A 17,977-nucleotide genomic window follows, 5' to 3' on the forward strand; every position below is an offset into this window, starting at 1 on the left:
GATATTTTCCTCTGGAGTTGGTAAAGACCAAAACGGAGCTAAAAGAAGAATGAGTAACATTGAATGATGTTCACCAGATTTTTTGCCAACTGTTTCCACGGTTTAGTGCTGTAAAGATAGCTGTAGGGTGCTAGTCAGATTTTTCACTTTAAAACTTCTTAATAAAATCAAAACACTGAGGTTGTGCAACTGAAACTGAGGCTATCAGCTGAAAAATACAAACTGTATCGTCAAACTGTCGTAACGATGCCCTGATTTAGGAACTTTTTTATATTAAACTGTCAGTTGATCATCAAAAATATCGATTAGTGCAGCTTTAAGTATTACTGTTGTATTTACCTTGCTTGAGTCCAGCCACATTACTGACAGAAACCAGAAATGAGTCGTCTAAGCTGCTTTAGTCTGTCTGACTCTTTATGACTCTTTGAAGCCTCCAGCCGAAAACAACCCGCACAACATTCTGACATTTTGACATTCTCAGGATTGAAAGATTAAAGTGGTGAGCCATCATTTTACCCACAGCGCTAGACACTTTATACCAGCCACTTCATTTACATATTAATCGATAGATGTTAAACAAGTCCAGAGCAATTTATCCCAAAGGAAGTGTAGCATTTTGATATACGAGAACCTAATGCTTTTGAACGTTTCCTCGCACAATGTTTAACAATGATGAATTCCTCCGAGTCAGCAGAGATTTGGATTCTCCAGCCCGTTTAAAAATGTTTTTTTTGATAAAGTGCCACAAAGGATTCATATGATTACGACAGTGAACGTGCTCCAAGACGTTCACCACCTTTTACCTTCTGGACCTGGTCCCGATGTGGGCAGGTCAGGGTGCGGGGGGGCTTCCAGCACGGCACTGTGCTGGGTCTGTTGTGCTTCACTTTCTCCGAGAGCTCCAGCAGCAGAAAAGAGCACAGGCCCCCCCAGTCAACGCGTCCCTCGTCCTTCACGGCATCGCTGTCCAGAAGGAGGCCGCGGTGCTCCTGAGTGACAACCACGCTGTCGAACAGGAGGCCGTATTCCTCCCTGGAGCCGCGGCCGACTGACGACCAGGCCAAATCGATGAATTCAGTTCGGGACAGGGAGCGGGAAGCGCCCAGGGGGTCCTGCATCAACATCAACAGGATTATGAGACCTTGCATTCAGACACAATGTGCCGCAGCCTCTGTATTTTAAAGGTTTGCTATTGTGGGATGCGGAAACATAAATCTGAATATAACTCCTCTTTAAGTTTTCCCAATGTGAATGAAAAGTGTCTGAATGTGAGGTTGTTATTAAACCCGCTCACCAGGAAGAGGCCCTGTAGCTTTCTATAATCCTCGGTGTTCATCCCGCTCTCCAGCTGTGCCACCTCCATCCTCGTTCCCATGGTTACGCCTCACCTGTCAATCAATCCCTGGCATGTCACACGAGGTGAGCGAGGTAAAGCTCGTGTCTGCGGCTTTGAACTCACAGTCAGATAATGACTTTCTCATATTCCTAGGTGTCACATGGCGAACAAACAAGATGTCCCTGGCTCGAGTAATCCCTTAGTAACCTTCCATAGATGTGGTACAGCGTCAATCACCATAATCACGCGGCGGAGTCACAGCGGAGTGCAGACTACTTTTGTTGCCGCTTCTTTCACTCCGTCCAAACACCTCTGCATTGAACGGCGTGCGAAGGTCTTTTCTCAGTTTTCAAAGGCCATTGAACCGGTCTCCAGATTATTCCTCAGGAATGGCCGGGGGTGGGCGGCAAGTTGCCAAAGCACGCCGAGCCTCTGTTATGTCAGCTAATGTGAAATGAAATGCTGCAGTCGGGTATGGACGAGCGGCATGAATAATAGCATGAATGAAAAGGCAGGATTTGTTCAATTAGCCTGTGCCGTGATTTCAAAAAAGGGCCTAACAGAGAGAAGTTGGTGATGAAAGGTTTCTACGCAGGGCAGCGGAGGACAGCCCCCCCCCCCCCCCCCCCCCCACCTCGCTTTAATTTCCAGCTCGACGTAAGCTTTTATGAGACAAACTCATTGGAGGTGGCGTCACGCTGAGCTGAGATTTAGATGACAGGTTGTGTAATAAAAACGGAAATAAATGCTTCGCGGAAACCGTTCTTTTTTTTCTCGAAGGCGATTAACCGCAGTGTGATTTTGATATGATGAGTTTATCCGCCTTTTTTTATTTTAATTTACATCGCTGACAAACGAGTGGTAGACTGCGACAGATTTGTTTGTGCTCCTGTAATAAATGAAGAGAGTGGTGGAAACCGTAGGGGCGCCCGGTTCATGTTTTTTTTTTATGAACGCGATAACTTCAACCCTGATTCGTGTCGCGGCAGGCAGCTGGCGTCAGTCTTTATGTGATTACACAGGCACAGTTCCATAAAATTAACACAAAAAAGAGACCATAGTGTATTTGTAGCTGGGGCGTCATAAATATTGCGGTTTGAACAAACGTTGGAAGATGTATGGCCTTGCTTTCAATGTAAATTTCCCCGCAAGCAGTCATTTTGGCTCCTATTTGAACCGTTCAGCATTTTAAGCTCTTACTGTACGCAAGCTTTTGTGTCGTCCTCCTATTTTACGTCACTTTGGATAAAAGCCTCTGCCAAGTTACCTAATGTAATGTAGTCAAATTATACAAGGAAAAAAGAAAAAAAATATATATATATAAATTATGTATATGAATTATAGTGCTGTCATATCCGCTGCCAAACAAACTCCACTTACCAGTGTTGTGTCTCTTCTTCCTGGAGATTGGAAATCCAGCGCAAACTGGATTTCTCTCAGATCTTTATTGGAGTTGGACAAAGTTTCACCCACTGCAGTCAAACTGTCCGAAAAGACCATCTCAGCACCCGGCTATAACTGCCCCATGACAGGCTCCTGGCCATAAAATCCAGATATAGACCAACACACACTCATTTAATATAAAATGTAATCTTACCAAGATACCCAAGTTCGTCCAACTTTCAGTCCACAGTGGATGTCCACAGCAAATTGACCCAGAGCCTCTGTGCTCATGCAATAAATCGTTTTTTAAATGTATGAAATTAAAACAAACCCTCAGTGTCTGGTTACAGAGACTGTGTCGTCCGTAGGAGGTTCAGCTGATTCCCAGAGCCCGAGCTTTGTGTCCCGAAGTCTGTCCAAGCCAGCGACGAGGCATACAGAGAGTTAACTACTGCCCCCAACTAGTCCAGACAGTGAAAGAGGCCACACACACACACACACACACACACATGCTCTATTCTTTTCTTTTATTATGCTTCACTCTCAAAGACTCAGGGTAAGTTTCCTGGCAACCAAGTCGTCAAAAAGAGGGTTTGTGAGTCCAGACACTGTCGTCTGTATGTAAGACAATGTGGGCTGCTGTAGCTATGGTGTGTGTGTGTGTGTGTGTGTGTGTGTGTGTGTGTGTGTGTGTGTGTGTTTGTTTGTAGTGGCATAATTATACCTCTCATATTATCTTTCCTCCAGTGCCTTGTTCTGTGACTCGAAGTAACACACAAACCCACTAACACATTTGCTCATCTATGCTTGTTAGGACTTTGCATTGATTTCCCTTCATTGTCGAAAGCCTAACCAAAACCTTATCCCTATCCTTTACTAGAACCGGTTCATGCCTAACAGAAGAATCAGAAGAATCAGAATTCTTTTTATTGCCTTGTATATTTTCACATACAGGAAATTGCCTTGGTGTGGTTGGTGCACTTTACAAACAACAATATAAAAACAACAATATAGAGCAATATAAACATCAATATAAAAAACAACAATATCGAAAAAATAATATATACAGTAAATGTGTTTTGTGCGGTTTTAAGGTGCAAAGATTGGTGGTAGTGCCAATAATGTAGTGTTATAAATTATGTGCGAGGGTGGGGGGGGGGGGGGGTCAGCAGAGTCAGTGTGATGGGGGGGGCTTGTTTGTGAGCCCCACTGCCATGGGGAAAAAGCTGTTCAGGTGACGCGAGGTTTTAGTCCTGACGGCCCGGAACCTTTTCCCAGATGGAAGTCTCTGGAACAGGTGGTGACCGGGATGGGAAGGATCAGCGATGATCTTGCCTGCTCTCTTTCTGGTCCTGGAGTGGAACAGGTCTAGGAGAGCCGGCAGGTCACAGCCGATGACCTTCTCAGCTGACCGAATGATCCGCTGCAGTCTGCCCTTGTCCTTGGCAGTGGAGGCAGCGAACCAAACGGTGATGGATGAGGTGAGGATGGACTCAATGATGGCTGTGTAGAACTCAACCATCACTTTCCGCGGCATGCTGAATTTCCTCAGTTGCCGCAGGAAGAACATCCTCTGCTGGGCCTTCTTGGTGATGGAGGTGATGTTCTCCGTCCACCTCAGGTCCTGTGCTATGATCGTCCCCAGGAATCTGAATGACTCCACTGTTTTAACTGGGGAGTCGCACATGGTGAGGGGGGCGGTTTGGGCTGGGCTCCTCCTGAAGTCTGCCACCATCTCTACAGTTTTTGAAGCGTTCAGCTCCAGGTGGTTCTGGCTGCACCAGGAAGCCAGGCTGTTAACTTCCTCTCTGTAGGCGGCCTCGTCCCCATTGGAAATTAATCCAATAAGGGTGGTGTCGTCGGCAAACTTCAGGAGTTTGACAGAGGGATGGCTGGAGGTGCAGTTGTTGGTGTAGAGGGAGAAGAGGAGAGGAGAGAGCACACAACCTTGAGGGGCTCCAGTGCTGATGGTCCGGGTGTCAGAGACAAGCTTCCCCAGCCTCACGCGCTGCTTCCTGTCGGTCAGGAAGTTGGTGATCCACCTGCAGGTGGGGTCAGGCACGCTCAGCTGGGTCAGCTTGTCCCGGAGAAGAGCTGGAGAGATGGTGTTGAATGCGGAGCTGAAGTCCACAAACAAGATCCTGGCGTAGGTGCTGGGGGAGTCGAGGTGCTGGAGGATGAAGTGGAGTCCCATGTTGACTGCATCGTCTACGGACCTGTTGGCTCTGTAGGCAAACTGCAGCGGGTCGAGGAGGTGGTTGGTTATAGTTTTGAGGTGGGTCAGCACGAGTCGCTCGAAGGTCTTCATTACTACAGAGGTCAGGGCGACTGGTCTGTAGTCATTAAGGCCTGTGATCCTCTGCTTCTTGGGAACGGGGATGATGGTGGATGTTTTCAGGCAGGCGGGTACAACACATTCAGCCAGTGAGGTGTTGAAAATGTCCGTGAACAATGGAGAAAGCTGATCCGCACAGTGCCTCAGTGTAGAGGGGGAGACAGCGTCTGGTCCAGCTGCCTTGCGGGGGTTCAGTTTCTTCAGGAGCTTATTTACATCTCTCTCCTGAATTGAGAGAGGTGTGAAGGGGGGGATGGAGGTGATGGGGCAGTCTGGGGCCATTTTGTGGGGGGGGCTAGTGTCTTTGTCCAGGCTGGGGAGAAGAGGTGTGATAGATGCGGGGGGGGTTTGAGAGGGTCTATCGAATCTAACACTAACCTTAACACAACTGCCACGCACATATAACCACTAACCCTAACCAGGAACCTCACAAAAGATGTTTGGCCAAAGTCAGTTTACACACACAAACACACACCACACACACACCATGGCTACAGCAACACAATTAACGAGAACACCAGTATTCTACTGCCACTCATAAAAGTGTTCATGCATTTACTCAAGTAAAAAAATACTGATGTTAACCCAGACCTGAACAATAATAAAACACACAGCCAGGGCTTTATAGTGTCGTTCGCATGCCTTTGAGGGGGCATCCAGTGGGTCGCACACACACACACACACAAACTCACACACACACACACACACACACACGGACAACAGTTGCAACAAAAGGTTTTGTTAAAATTAGAACAAATGACCTCTAAGTTGCACATCCAACATGGATGTCATCAGTCCTCTTCCTCCCCGCTGCTTCAGTGACCAGTACAAATCCCAGCGTGCAACTTTAATGGCCTGGAATAACTCGAATTAGCTGATTGCTGCAGTCGTCAACGGGGACAGGATCTCAGAAAATTAGGTCTCAGCGATTTCAATAATAGAGCTTTAAGAAATTAACGCCATTACAATTGGATTAGAGCAGTGCAAGCAGGAGCCTGTGCAGAGCTCCAAATAGCCACACCACAAATCCACCGCAGAAAATCCACCATTATACAGGGAGAAGAATGAACTTGCTGGAATTGGAGGGAGAAATGAAATTGGTTGATCTTGGCGCACAAGAGAAAACAGAACGGAGTAACCGAGTGAAAATAAACCACTTCTCTTACAACAATGGAAATCTGGAAAGTGACTCACATTTGGAAACTATTTCTCAAATATTGAATCCCGTTCAATCACAAAACAATAAAAAGAAAAGTTTGTTTTTTTCAACACACTTCATGACTCTTGTTGACACTGTTTAATAAAAAGCATTTTGCTGAAGGAACTGCGTCATGGCCACTGCATCAGAAAGAGAGTGAATGGAAACAGAAAAATAAATAACACATGTATTTTCAAATACAAAGCTAAATTGTTGTAAAAGGTCTTACTAAGTTACTGCTTCACATTCTCTGGGACATAGTTTAAAGCTCAAGTGAGTTGTTCAATGCTAGTTTGAGACTGTCATGATCTCTATCAATGTCCATTTGTCTCCTTATTCCGTTTAGAAAGTGTGAGAAGGTCCAACTTTCTAAGATGGAGTTGTGTAACTTCTCATGCTCTCTTTCCCTGAAACAAATGTCATCTTCTGTTTCTGGTCTTCCTCGGCGTTGAAGTGGAAAGTCTATAATTAAAAGCTGACAAATATCAAAACACATTGTATTTGTGTTGACACATGGATTTTTCTGTGTGGCAGCTTTGTGTAATACCATGTAATCTACTGTAGGTTTATCTACACTATATCACAGGAAAAATAAAAATCAGCGTTTCAAGCTGGATTTGCTTTACTCACATTTTCTGAGGGGTAACATGATAATTAATAGAAATCTGATATACAAAGACATGTTGGCAACCGCTGATACAGGGGGAAAAAACTGATAGGGTCCACATAGAATACATATGATGGACAACATGTCAGGACAAAAGTGAAGCCAAAACATCTCCATCGCCACCTGATGTCCTCATAAACCCCCCCGTCCTCGATGTGAGTGGATGGGACATGGACCAAACTTCAAAGTACCCATCAAAAGCATTGAGTGTGTGTATCAGCGGGACCTCAGTATCACGTGGCCTAGGGGATGGAGCGGGTGTTCTGCAACAAGAAGGTTGCCGGTTCGAATCCCACTCTATCCCATCTGCATGCCTAAGTGTCCTTGGCAAGATACTGAATCAGTATTGATCCAGGAAACATTTCTGATACTGAATGGCCCTTCATAAATGCTGAGTGTTCTAAAAAATGTAAGTCGCTTTGGACAAAAACGTCAGCTAAATGACATGTAAAAAAAAATGTAAAAACTGCACACACTCCAAATTACCTTATTAGTTCCTATCCACGATAACATCGCTTCTGGATAACGGTAGTAACCAGTAGTTTTTGCGTAATCCTGTTGACAAACAAATAAACCAGTAAACTAATGGACAGGGGTGAAAACATAACCTCCTTAGCAGAGGTAGAATCATTGGATCGTTGGGTCCTCAGCGTCCCATGTGTTATTTTACATGGCGGATTACCTGTTGTTAGCAGACAGTAAATGAGAAACTATTTCTGTAACTAAAAGTACAGGAACAGACTGCACAGCTGGTGTGTTACTGCCTGTGTTTATGATGCACAGTGTGAAGTCAACCAGAGCAGGACAGACAGAACAGACGGTGAACACAGTCTCTCTTTCACATTATATTCCCTGAGCGCTTCTCCAGATCTGGATTTCTTCATAGGATCTAAACGTTTCCCCCTTAAGTTGAAAATGATGTATGCTCAACGTGGGAGGATATTACTGCTGAGTAGAAGACACCACTGTGAGTTTTTACAGGATGAAATTACAATTAAATGAAGTCAAAGAACAAAATATTTGTGGATAAGTCTGGAAAAAGTATGCCAGTTGTTTTTATTGTAACTTCGAAAGACATTCATTAGCGTATCTAAAACATTTAAGGACATGAAAACAATCACACTTTCCTCATTCTGTTTTGAGACCTACGTTGTACTGAACAGAGAGTGAACTATGTAAAGGAATAATGGAATACGGATTTAAGATCTGATAAAAGAGCAACATAAAAAGAGTAAAAATCCCTGGTAATTACTGTCAACCGCATTTCCTTTGAGCCTCAAACTACCTGATCTCCCCATAAAACCACAAAACAATAAATTAAACAGCTCAAAATGAGACAACGTCTTCACTAATTACACAGCCTCATGTCAACTCTTTGCCTCTCGGTGTGCGTGGGTCTTCTCCGGCTGCTACGCCCCGGTCTTGAAGGCCTGCAGTATCATGTTGGTTTGGTGGGTGAGCCGGTTGGCGCTGACAAACACGTTTATCACTCTGGAAACAACCGTGACAGAGACACAAGGGACACGCGTGTCAATCACACAGCAAAGAAACCATGGCAACAGTATCAGTATTGATCCAGGAAACATTTCTGATCGGGTTGGAGAGGAGAACGTCAGGCTTCACAGAATACACGCCAGCGTGAATTCAACGGGATATGGGTCATGGGAATTATTTAGCAGTGGCGGATTTGATGGAGGCGGGTCTGTGATCAAACGACAACGACTTACATGGTGGTGACAGAGTGTGTATGTGTGTATTTGTGTGTGTATGGTTGAATGAATGAGTGAAAAAACAGGAAGGAAAGGGAAAAAAGACCAAACAGAAGGAAGGAGGAACAGTGTCATACTTTCCGTCCTTGAAGTAGGTTTTGAGCGTGTCGCTGAAGCTCTTGGAGTATTTCACAAACTGCTTCTTCTGCTGCTCCAGTGCCTTAACAATAAATACAGACAGACTTTCAGCTCCACATATTTCACAGCTACTTCGAGTGTGTTTGCATTTTTCTTTCCTCCCCCTGTATTTACGTACCCGTCGGTTCTGATGCTGGTATTTCCTGAAGACGGTGTTAACGGTGTCTAGCAGCTCCTTTATGGCGCTGGCAATATCTCTGTGGATGACACCGGCACAAATACAGTGCACATTGAAAAAAAAGAAACAGCATCTCAAAATCTGTCTGTTTTCATCAGGCAGGGATAACCCTGAAACTGCACTTCTTTGATCCTGCTCGTTACTATATTCTCACAAACTGACTCTCACCCACTTCTTTTTCCCCCTCCCCTCCCATCGTACTCACTTGAAATCTGCCGTACCATAACTTTAATTTTTAGCATTCCCTTTGAATTGATTTTATTTCTAAGCTGTCCGCTGGGTAAGTAGCTCGAGCAGCTACTCGCTAGGAGTACTGAATTCGATCATAATAATGACAAAGCGAGCCGAGGAAAGGAAAGCTCTCTCGCTTTCTCACCATAGTGTGTGTGTGTGTGTGTGTGTGTGTATGTGTACGTACCAATAGTGCAGCTCATAGAGGTAAGAAAAATGTATATATAGAATCTTAGAGGTTAGTCATCACTATCCCACCACATAAAGACATCGGTAACACTAAGATTGGTATCTATAAATGCTTGTGTTGCATCTTTTGTACATTATATTAAAGACTTTTATGTCCTTTTTAAGACCGTAATGAATGAAATTTAAGATCTATGTCATAATCATATCAGAGTCCCACAACTACCTATGTTCGCCCATAATTAAAGCTGATGAAGTAGCCTAGTAGAGAATAAACCTTAAAAGTGTAGTGTGGTGTAGTATCAGTTTTCCATGTTGGTCTTGTTTATCACTGAGAAAGAACTACAACGCACTGAGACATTAAAAACCATGTACACTGCAATTCCATAATTTAGACCAACTAAATATATATATAACCTAGTATGTATAACATATTTAAGACTTTGTTAAGGTTTTTAATTCAGATTCAAGAAATGTTGGCTTTTTAAGACCCAATGAAAACCATCCATTGTCTCCCCTTGTCTGGGCTCGCCAGGCAGTGTGTCTCTCTCTCTCTCTCTTGAGCCCCTCCAGCTCTTTCTGACGGATCCCGAGGTGCTCCAAGGCCAGATGAAATATATATATCTCCATCCTCGTTGGGTGTGCTCAGTGCACCTAAAACAGAAGGCGCCTAGAATGCACCGTGATTGGCTGCCCGGACCACCTCAACTATCCCCTTTCAACCAAAAAAAAAGAATCAGCGGCTCTCCCCATGAATCCCTGTTATGATTTGATCTCCAAACCTTATCCAGCCCCAACGGCTGATGAAAGCTGCACACTTGCAAGTGGACCTTTGAGCTGAGGTTATTTCTTGAATACACATCAAACCAAGGTTGCACATGAAACCTCATGCTCAAGACTTCTTCATATTTTTTTTATTGCCAGGACAAAACTTAGGCAGGAAAGAGGGAGAGAGAGTGAGGAAGGCCTGCAGCAAAGGGCCGCGTCTGATCTGAACGAGGAGGCGCTGCAGGAGAACTCAAACCTCCGTACACAGAGAAAAATCTAGTCAGGGCAGAAGTGTTGAGCATGACGGGGGGCCCAATTATTCAACTGGTTGAGTGGTGCCCCCCATGCTCAAGACTGCTGCCCCGATGATTTGATTTTACTCTATGTTCTTGTTGCATATGAAATATATATGTATTGGACAAAACATGTTTTTTAAAGCACTCCTTGAACTTAGTAGCACAACTAACCAGTTGGATAAAATATCAATTTGAACCAAGTCATTGACTTCTTCAACCATTTTTACTTAATGTGTAAAAAAAATTCTGCTAACTGAAGGTGCTGATGTGTTGCAAAGCCTTATCTTGTGTGTGTTTGTGTGCAGACAGACTGTGAAGTGTGTTACACAACACACATTCAAATCAATTCACCCACTAGACTGTTTGTACCGTCTGTGTTGATTCGCCCCCAAACGACCTATGTACAGACGCCTGCTGAAGCAGGTGTGTGCTGAGCGGGGCTGCGAGTGTGTGATGACTCAGACTGACCTCAACCAGAGGATCAACTTTTCACCTTGTACCCGTTAAGCGTCATAAAAGAGATTTGCATCTAGTTGCAGCCACTCATGTCTTTTATCTCCATATTCAAACACACCTCATCCAAAGATCACCTTTTGTTTGTTTTTGTTTCTATGTTAGGAGGGTCGTCATCATCACGGAGAGACACACTGCATCAAAGCAATTCACTTTGAAGGAAAAAATAAGTTAATGAGGTAATTATTGCCAAATATCCTCCAGTCATTTTCTTAGAATCTATTCAAAGAACACAAGAGGTCTGACTGAAAAGCTGTTATGTAGAAATAAATCTACTGTGTATTGCCCACTCACTCAAACGCACACACTGAGCTGGCTTACTTGATGCTCTGCAGGAAGGCCACTCTGTCATTGATCTCATCTGGTATGGTGCTGAGGATGTGTCTCAGAGCTCCGGCCCTCTCGTTCAGCTCCTGGAACTCGGGCTCTGGCCTGTGAATGATGAACTCTGAAACCACAGAGAGGAAGACGGAGAAGTGATAGTGATGTCAGCGACGCACATGTCAGCACACATGCCAATAGAGACACCAAGAGGAAGCAATTAATAACACGTGTGAGAGACACAGCTAAGTTTCAAATGAATAAAATCAACATAGAGGTGTGTATGTGTGTGTTTGAATGTGTGTGCCCTCTAACGTGTTTTAGTTTGTCAAGTAAAGGCAGTGTTGTGGTAGAAGTTGGGATACGCTATGAAGGGAGGTACATTTAAAATTCATCCAAAATATGTGTGTGCGTGTGTGTGTGTGTGTGTGTGTGTGTGTGTGTGTGTGTGTGTGTGTGCGTGAATTCATTACTACCATCAATCACTGTACAGAGCACAAGGAATTCAATTACAGACAGAGACGGAGGAATATTTGAGAGCAGGGAGAGGAGACGATTTGTGGGGAAACAGCTCCCCCCAGTGGATAACTGAGCTCATGCAATATGAAAAATAACAGAGACCCCGGGCAAGTTGAGCTGGCGACCAGCATGAAGTCTCCTTAAGCAAGGCAGTCGGTGTTGTGTCTGAAGGAAAGACTTGTGTTTCTTCCTCTGGAGTTGACACAGTATGCATCTGTGTGCAGCAGGTGCATTGCTTACCTGTTGGGTTTCTGGTATGACTACTGTATTCCCTTGAATAAAAGAACCCTATGTACTCAACTAAATGACAGGACTCTACGGTATGAAGCAGTGCATCTTCCGTTTCTACAATAACAATAAAAACCCTGTTGCAAACCAATGAAGGATTCAGTCAACAGAAACACTAGACTGCTTTTACTTTGAAACAGGTACAGGAAGTGTTGCAAATATTTAAGTTTGTGACGTATTCAAACGTTTTCAGTGTCTATTTTGCCCCCCCCCCCCGCAATACACAGACAAAACAGGCGAGACCCTGACTCTCTCGAAGAGATGTGATTCTCATGCAGATAGTGTGGCTGTTCTAATCTGACAACATGGCCGCCAAAATGAAAAGCGTCTTGACAAGCACCCAGCGACCTACCTTCCACATCGTCTGCAGCCATGCGCAGTAGAGACTCACTGTAGTTGATTTTCAATTTCTTCTTCTCCAGAACTTTGATGACAATGTCCTGGGTCAGACCTGGGCTCTCTTTCTCTGCCTTAACACAAACAAGCAAACAAACAAACAAACAGTTGAAAGTAATTACAGTCGTCCGCGTTACTCTGCAGAATTGAAACTGATCAAATCTACAAATCACCTGAGAGTTGACTCGTCTGAAATGATTTAAAAAAGTAAAAGGGAGAGACGGTCAACACACCCACCTTCATAAAAGCTGCTCTCAAGGTCTGCGCTGCTGATAAGTTGACTTGCTCCAGCTGAAAGTTACAACACACACAGACACACGTATAAGCCAGCAGCACAACCCATAACACACACAAACACACACACCAACAGCTTAGCTTTTATCACTGCTTCTCTTCTCCTCCTGAAATGTAATTCTGCAGAAAGCACATATAAGCCCGGCAACCTGCAGTATCAAAGAAGGACACTGTGTTAATGTATTGTTCTGTGTACTGAGCTGAGTCTGCTCATCTCTATTCTACATCTCATAGGAACCAAAGTGTGTTCAGTTCCTCTGAGCTGATATTCTGGTATTAAGGATGAAGCTTCACTAAAAGAAAAAGTTGGCTGTTGGATTTGTAGTTATAATGTTGTGGGGTTTTTTTGGTCTTTATTCGAGAGTGGTAAGACAAGAAATAAAGGATTTGGAACAAAGACAAACTGAAGAGGGTGTTAAAAAAGAGATTAATTTGACAATTTAAAGTGTTTGTCTTTCAAACACAATGTTTTCTACGGTGCAGTATGAAATAGCGTTGCTCTCTATTAATCTGTATGAGTGCGTTTTACCGATTGATTTGCTACATAAAGACCATAGACGTCAGTTTTAAATTGTTTTCAGTACAAACTGCGGTGTAATTTATTTGATAAATGAAGCCCATTGTTGTTTTCAAGTACGTGCCACCATCCTCTCCCGGTTTTCTTTGTCTCGTCATTTTTTATTTAACCTCCTGACACCGCTGCATCGTTTACAGCACTGAGTACTTATGGTTTGCCGTGTTTTACATTCATTAGTACTTGCTGCTGTCATTTTGACTCTTGCTGCTGTAATACTGCAGCCAGACACCAGGAGGTGTTTCTGACAGTTTGGCTTTACTTTTGGGGAGCTGTCCTCTTTTCCATCTTTCCACATCAAACAGTGTATGGTAAAACAATTTAATAAATAAAAACACAATAAACAAAGTCTATATGTGCATAACGCATCAAGACTATAGCTGATTTCAGACATTTCAGGCACTGAGGTCCAGACATTCACGGTGACGTGCACATAGAAGATGCAGATGAAAATGTCCGCTTGGAAAGAGAAGGAGATTTGAGAGCTTTTAGTGACGAGGGCCGATGGAAGTGTCGATCATGGATGTATTATGAAGCAGATATTGATCTCCGCAATGCAATTCAAACATCATGTTTTGCCTCCTGGCTGCTCTACTCAGACCCGATCTCTAGCCTTAATGTTCTGGACATTTTCCTGTTGTTGTGTCCAAGTCAGCACAGACATTCTCCTGCTGTGTTTTTCATATGTGAAGGAAATTTTGCAGACCCATTATTCTGGCCCTTCGGCGGAGATCATGTCGGAAAATAGCTTATCAAAAATCGAACCTACAAGTACAGTAATTTAATTTCTAGAGCTGTGTCATCAAATACCTTTCTTATATAAACAGTAACCCACTACCCCTTCCTTCTGCTCGACCTGAATATGAATAAGTCTCATCTATATTTCTTTCTCATGCAACAAACCTTGGCCCTATTTATTCATCTGTGAATTATTTATTTATTTCAACTTCGTACAGAGAGTCGGCACTCCTCACCTGGTTAAAGACGGGATACATCACAGTGTACAGAGCCATGGAGTCTACTGAGGAGACGTCGGCTTCATTCTTCATGTGGTCCATGGTCATCCTTGACCGATCGATGGCCCTTTGTGTGCGCGTCCTTATCGACAGATGCCCGTCTCGCTGTCTCCAATCACTCACGATGACTGACGCAGCGCAAGAGGACGAGGACCTGAAGGAGAGGAGGGCAGGACAGGGGGACAAGCAGAGAGAGATGGATGTCGGGGGAGGAGGGCAATGACAGAGACAGGGATTTTAAAAAAGGGTAATAAATTGCTTCATAAATTTTGGGATATTTAATGTTGTTAATAAAAGAGGGAACAGAAAGTTGGTCAAAGATGGAATAAGTCCATAAAACACATTTTACTAATGGCTCCTAGGCTGCAGCGTCTCTATGTCTTCATTACGTGTCATAAACTCCCATGTGAGCCAATTCCCAGCAGGCCTTTCATTTACTGATGTATAATCATATAACAGCAATGTTGCAGAGTGTGTACTTTACTCTTCCAGTGGACTGCAATGGTGACAAACCAGGCATGAGTCACACCTGACCAGAAACACCCTCTCCAATATTACTGCCGCAATAAAAATGGCACTGTGATAAATATAGAAACTTGGCTCACACGTCCATGAATTTTCTGCTCAGCCTCGACATGAGGATGAGGTGAATCCTGGTGGTTAAAATGAGGAAAAATAATCCCTCTGTCACTGGGCTGTGTTGTGTCTCTTTCTCACACACATACACACACACACCCGCCTGACACCTCCGGGACCAGTTCTGCCCCTGCCACTGTTTACCGTGGGACAACTTTACAGGCTCTGAAATGATGTCATGATTCGCTCCGCTCAGCAAACATCAGAGCGTTTCGACGAGGGCAGGGAGAGTCGCTGACATTCCAAGGCTCTGTTCAGGAGCGCGTTTCTTTTCAAGCTGCCGATGAGTCAGCACCTGCTGATCTGAAGACAGTGTTATGCCGGCCTTCGCATCAGAGAACTCTTTGGTGTCCTGCCGGCTTTTTCGCTTTGCCCTTTGATAACCTCTATTACACAAACATTAGGGTTATAATGGGACCAGTGTGGCAGCGTTTCTTAGTCCCAATCGATGGATTTCAAGAGAAAGACAGTTCAGTGTTTTTAACTGGGAGGTAACAAACAGACATTGTTACCAGCAGCCCTGCTCCGGGCTTTTATTATAACAAAACACCCAAGATGTGGAACTGAAAAAACAATTAGTGTACAGGCCCGTCTTTTGTAATGCTAGAAAGATTACACAAGATGGATTTTACAAGCACATATAAAGAGTCAGCTGTTGAGTGTACTTTATGTTTATTATGATTATGTGTGAACCACCTTTGCTCTCCGAAACACACTATACCCAAGTTTGACATTAACAAAATAAAACCCTGAATATCTGATTTAGATTTAGATTTCAAAGAAGGAAAATATCTGTTAGTTGGACACATCGGTGTTTCCTCTGCAAGACAAAATCCATTCTTACATTTTGGATAAATTATAAATGTGTGGAAGGTCAATTAATTACAATTCAATAAGGGTTGTGTGCACCCATAAGTGATAGGATTATGGTCAACCATTAATGAAGGAGCAAAGATCTCTTAAACTCGGTTTAGATGGAGGAAACTTAAGAATGTAAAATAGATGGGTCACAACAACTAAACAACTAACCTTCCTTCCTTCCTTCAGTGTGATCTCCTTTGGTACCAGCACAAGCGTTTTACCTGTTCTCCCTGTGGCTCACTAGCCTCGTTATACATTATAATAAAACCTTTCCCCAAGCAGGTGGACACTTCCTCTTGACAAACACCAGTGTCACAAATAACCAGAGAGAAAACACTATCATCATCTCTATAAGCTGATCCTGGTGTTCTGATGCTGGCCCCACGTAAAGGTCAAATCATTCTTATTAAATAAAGACGTCACAGCTGCACCTCACCTACTATGTAACGCCAGAGTCTCTGAGTGATGTGTTCCTGGACAGAGAAGCCACATCAGCGGGCGACAGTTTGTCAACAACCAGGGTTTGACAGCATCCGGACACAGAACATGAACATTGTGGGACACTTCTACGACCGAATCGAAACTTCCCCCCTCCTCCAGCTGAAGTTTGCCACCGTGAGAAACTGAGAGTCAAAGTGCCCCAGGTGATGCTACAGTGCGATAACCCTCACAAGTTATATACAAGTTCTGAACACTTAGCTTAACTCCCAAGTCCCAGCGCGACACTTACCCGGGCTGACGCGGCTGCTAGCGGGGAGGAGAGGAAGCAGAGTCCCGCTGCTGTCACGGAACTGGATGGACGAACAGGTAGCGTGCTAACAGGAGATTAGCCGCTTACAGCAGGTGTTTCTCTGCGACCTGAGCTAACCGGAGCTAAGTGGCTACAACCGCAGCGGACAAGCGTCTACGTCCCTGACACGGAAACGCGATTCGGCTCCTGTTGTTGTGGGTAGTGGGTCAATCAGGAAGTTCTCCTGTCCCGTAGAGCAGCAGTGGAGAACCGGGGCGGGTCGGGCCGGGGCAGCGAGCGCGGAGGCTGCTTGTAGTTCTTTCGGTGAGGCTCCTGAATGAGCTGCAATAGAAATGGCCACCAGATTGGACTTCAAATCCCAAACAGGTGCAGGAAATGCTTTCTTAACCCTTGCGACGCTGTAATGGCAACAACTATCATTTGACTTTACAGATAATAAACGATCACCATTAAACTGTGAACGGTTTGTTATCGTCACACAAATTTATGTTTAGTTCAGTTAACTTTTAAAAGATCAAATAAATGTGTAAAAAACAATAACAAAATAGATAATTTGCAACAGAAGTAGCAGAAAAACTAATAAAGTTAAAACATAAATATTCAGTAACGTAAATTAATTAGATAAGATGTATATTCCTGCTGTAACTGGTCGTAGATATAAATACATTATACTAACACTGGCTAATATCAGTCCAGTTTTCAAGCTAGAGGGCAACCAATTGAGACAGGTATATTACAACAACAACAACCACAACATCAAAGATAGCTAATTATAACATTTAAACTCATGAGCAAATCAAATATAGAAGCATCATTTTAAAATAAAAGCAATGGAAAAATATGTAAGGTACATAATAGTAGCTCAAATCAATCAAGCAAGAGCCATCCAGTAGAAGCACGTTTTGAGAGATGATTAAAACAGTAAAAGGAAAGTTTCAAGTCTGACTTCCTTAAGTAAACTGTTCCATAGTCAATACGTTCAATTAAACCATAGGGATGTAAGGGGTTAAAAGGTTTTTGTCTAAGAACACAAAATAAACAGCTTGTGTGTCTGAGTGATGAGTCACGTTCTCAGCTCCATCGCCCACTGCAACCAGTTCCCACTGAGACGACAGTGTGAATGAAAGTCGCTGTTCATTGACAAGCTTTACCTTAAGATGTAAAAGCACACAGTTCATAAAAATATGAACAAATCTTCAATCTGCTAATTACCTTTTATTTAACATAATTTAAACCAGTTAAAAAGTCGAATTGCATTTGATAACAGAGTTTATTGCAATAATTCAATTATTAAAAAAACATCCATATATTTGTTTGGTTTTA

The 17,977-nt window shown here is 43.5% G+C and overlaps 2 protein-coding genes across 4 annotated transcripts in view; both read right to left on the reverse strand.

Annotated features, from left to right (window-relative positions):
* LOC128439720 (WD repeat-containing protein 49) overlaps positions 1–1,375 on the reverse strand; it is a 26,270-nt gene extending 24,895 nt beyond the window's left edge. Inside the window, exons 1-2 of the mRNA XM_053422110.1 lie at positions 1,295–1,375; positions 804–1,112 (exon numbers count right to left, since the gene is read on the reverse strand). Of these exons, the coding sequence (XP_053278085.1) occupies positions 804–1,112; positions 1,295–1,375 (390 nt within the window). The remainder of the gene's footprint in view (positions 1–803; positions 1,113–1,294) is intronic.
* Positions 1,376–7,938: 6,563 nt separating this feature from the next.
* LOC128440110 (programmed cell death protein 10) lies at positions 7,939–16,919 on the reverse strand. 3 transcript variants are annotated; one of them, XM_053422706.1, is made up of 8 exons: positions 16,634–16,919; positions 14,365–14,560; positions 12,760–12,813; positions 12,479–12,596; positions 11,320–11,446; positions 8,945–9,023; positions 8,766–8,848; positions 7,939–8,410 (listed from the first exon to the last, which is right to left on the reverse strand). In XM_053422706.1, the coding sequence occupies exons 2-8, from the start codon at positions 14,452–14,454 to the stop codon at positions 8,329–8,331; spliced, it is 633 nt and encodes a 210-aa protein (XP_053278681.1). In that variant the 5' UTR covers positions 14,455–14,560; positions 16,634–16,919; the 3' UTR covers positions 7,939–8,328. The 3 variants fall into 3 exon arrangements, with proteins under 3 accessions (XP_053278681.1, XP_053278679.1, XP_053278680.1); XM_053422704.1 differs by lacking the exon at positions 16,634–16,919 and adding an exon at positions 16,340–16,477; XM_053422705.1 differs by lacking the exon at positions 16,634–16,919 and adding an exon at positions 15,012–15,058.
* Between the last annotated feature and the right edge of the window lie 1,058 nt (positions 16,920–17,977).

The sequence above is a fragment of the Pleuronectes platessa genome, chromosome 5 (assembly GCF_947347685.1).
Source record: "Pleuronectes platessa chromosome 5, fPlePla1.1, whole genome shotgun sequence".
NCBI classification, from domain to species: domain Eukaryota; kingdom Metazoa; phylum Chordata; class Actinopteri; order Pleuronectiformes; family Pleuronectidae; genus Pleuronectes; species Pleuronectes platessa.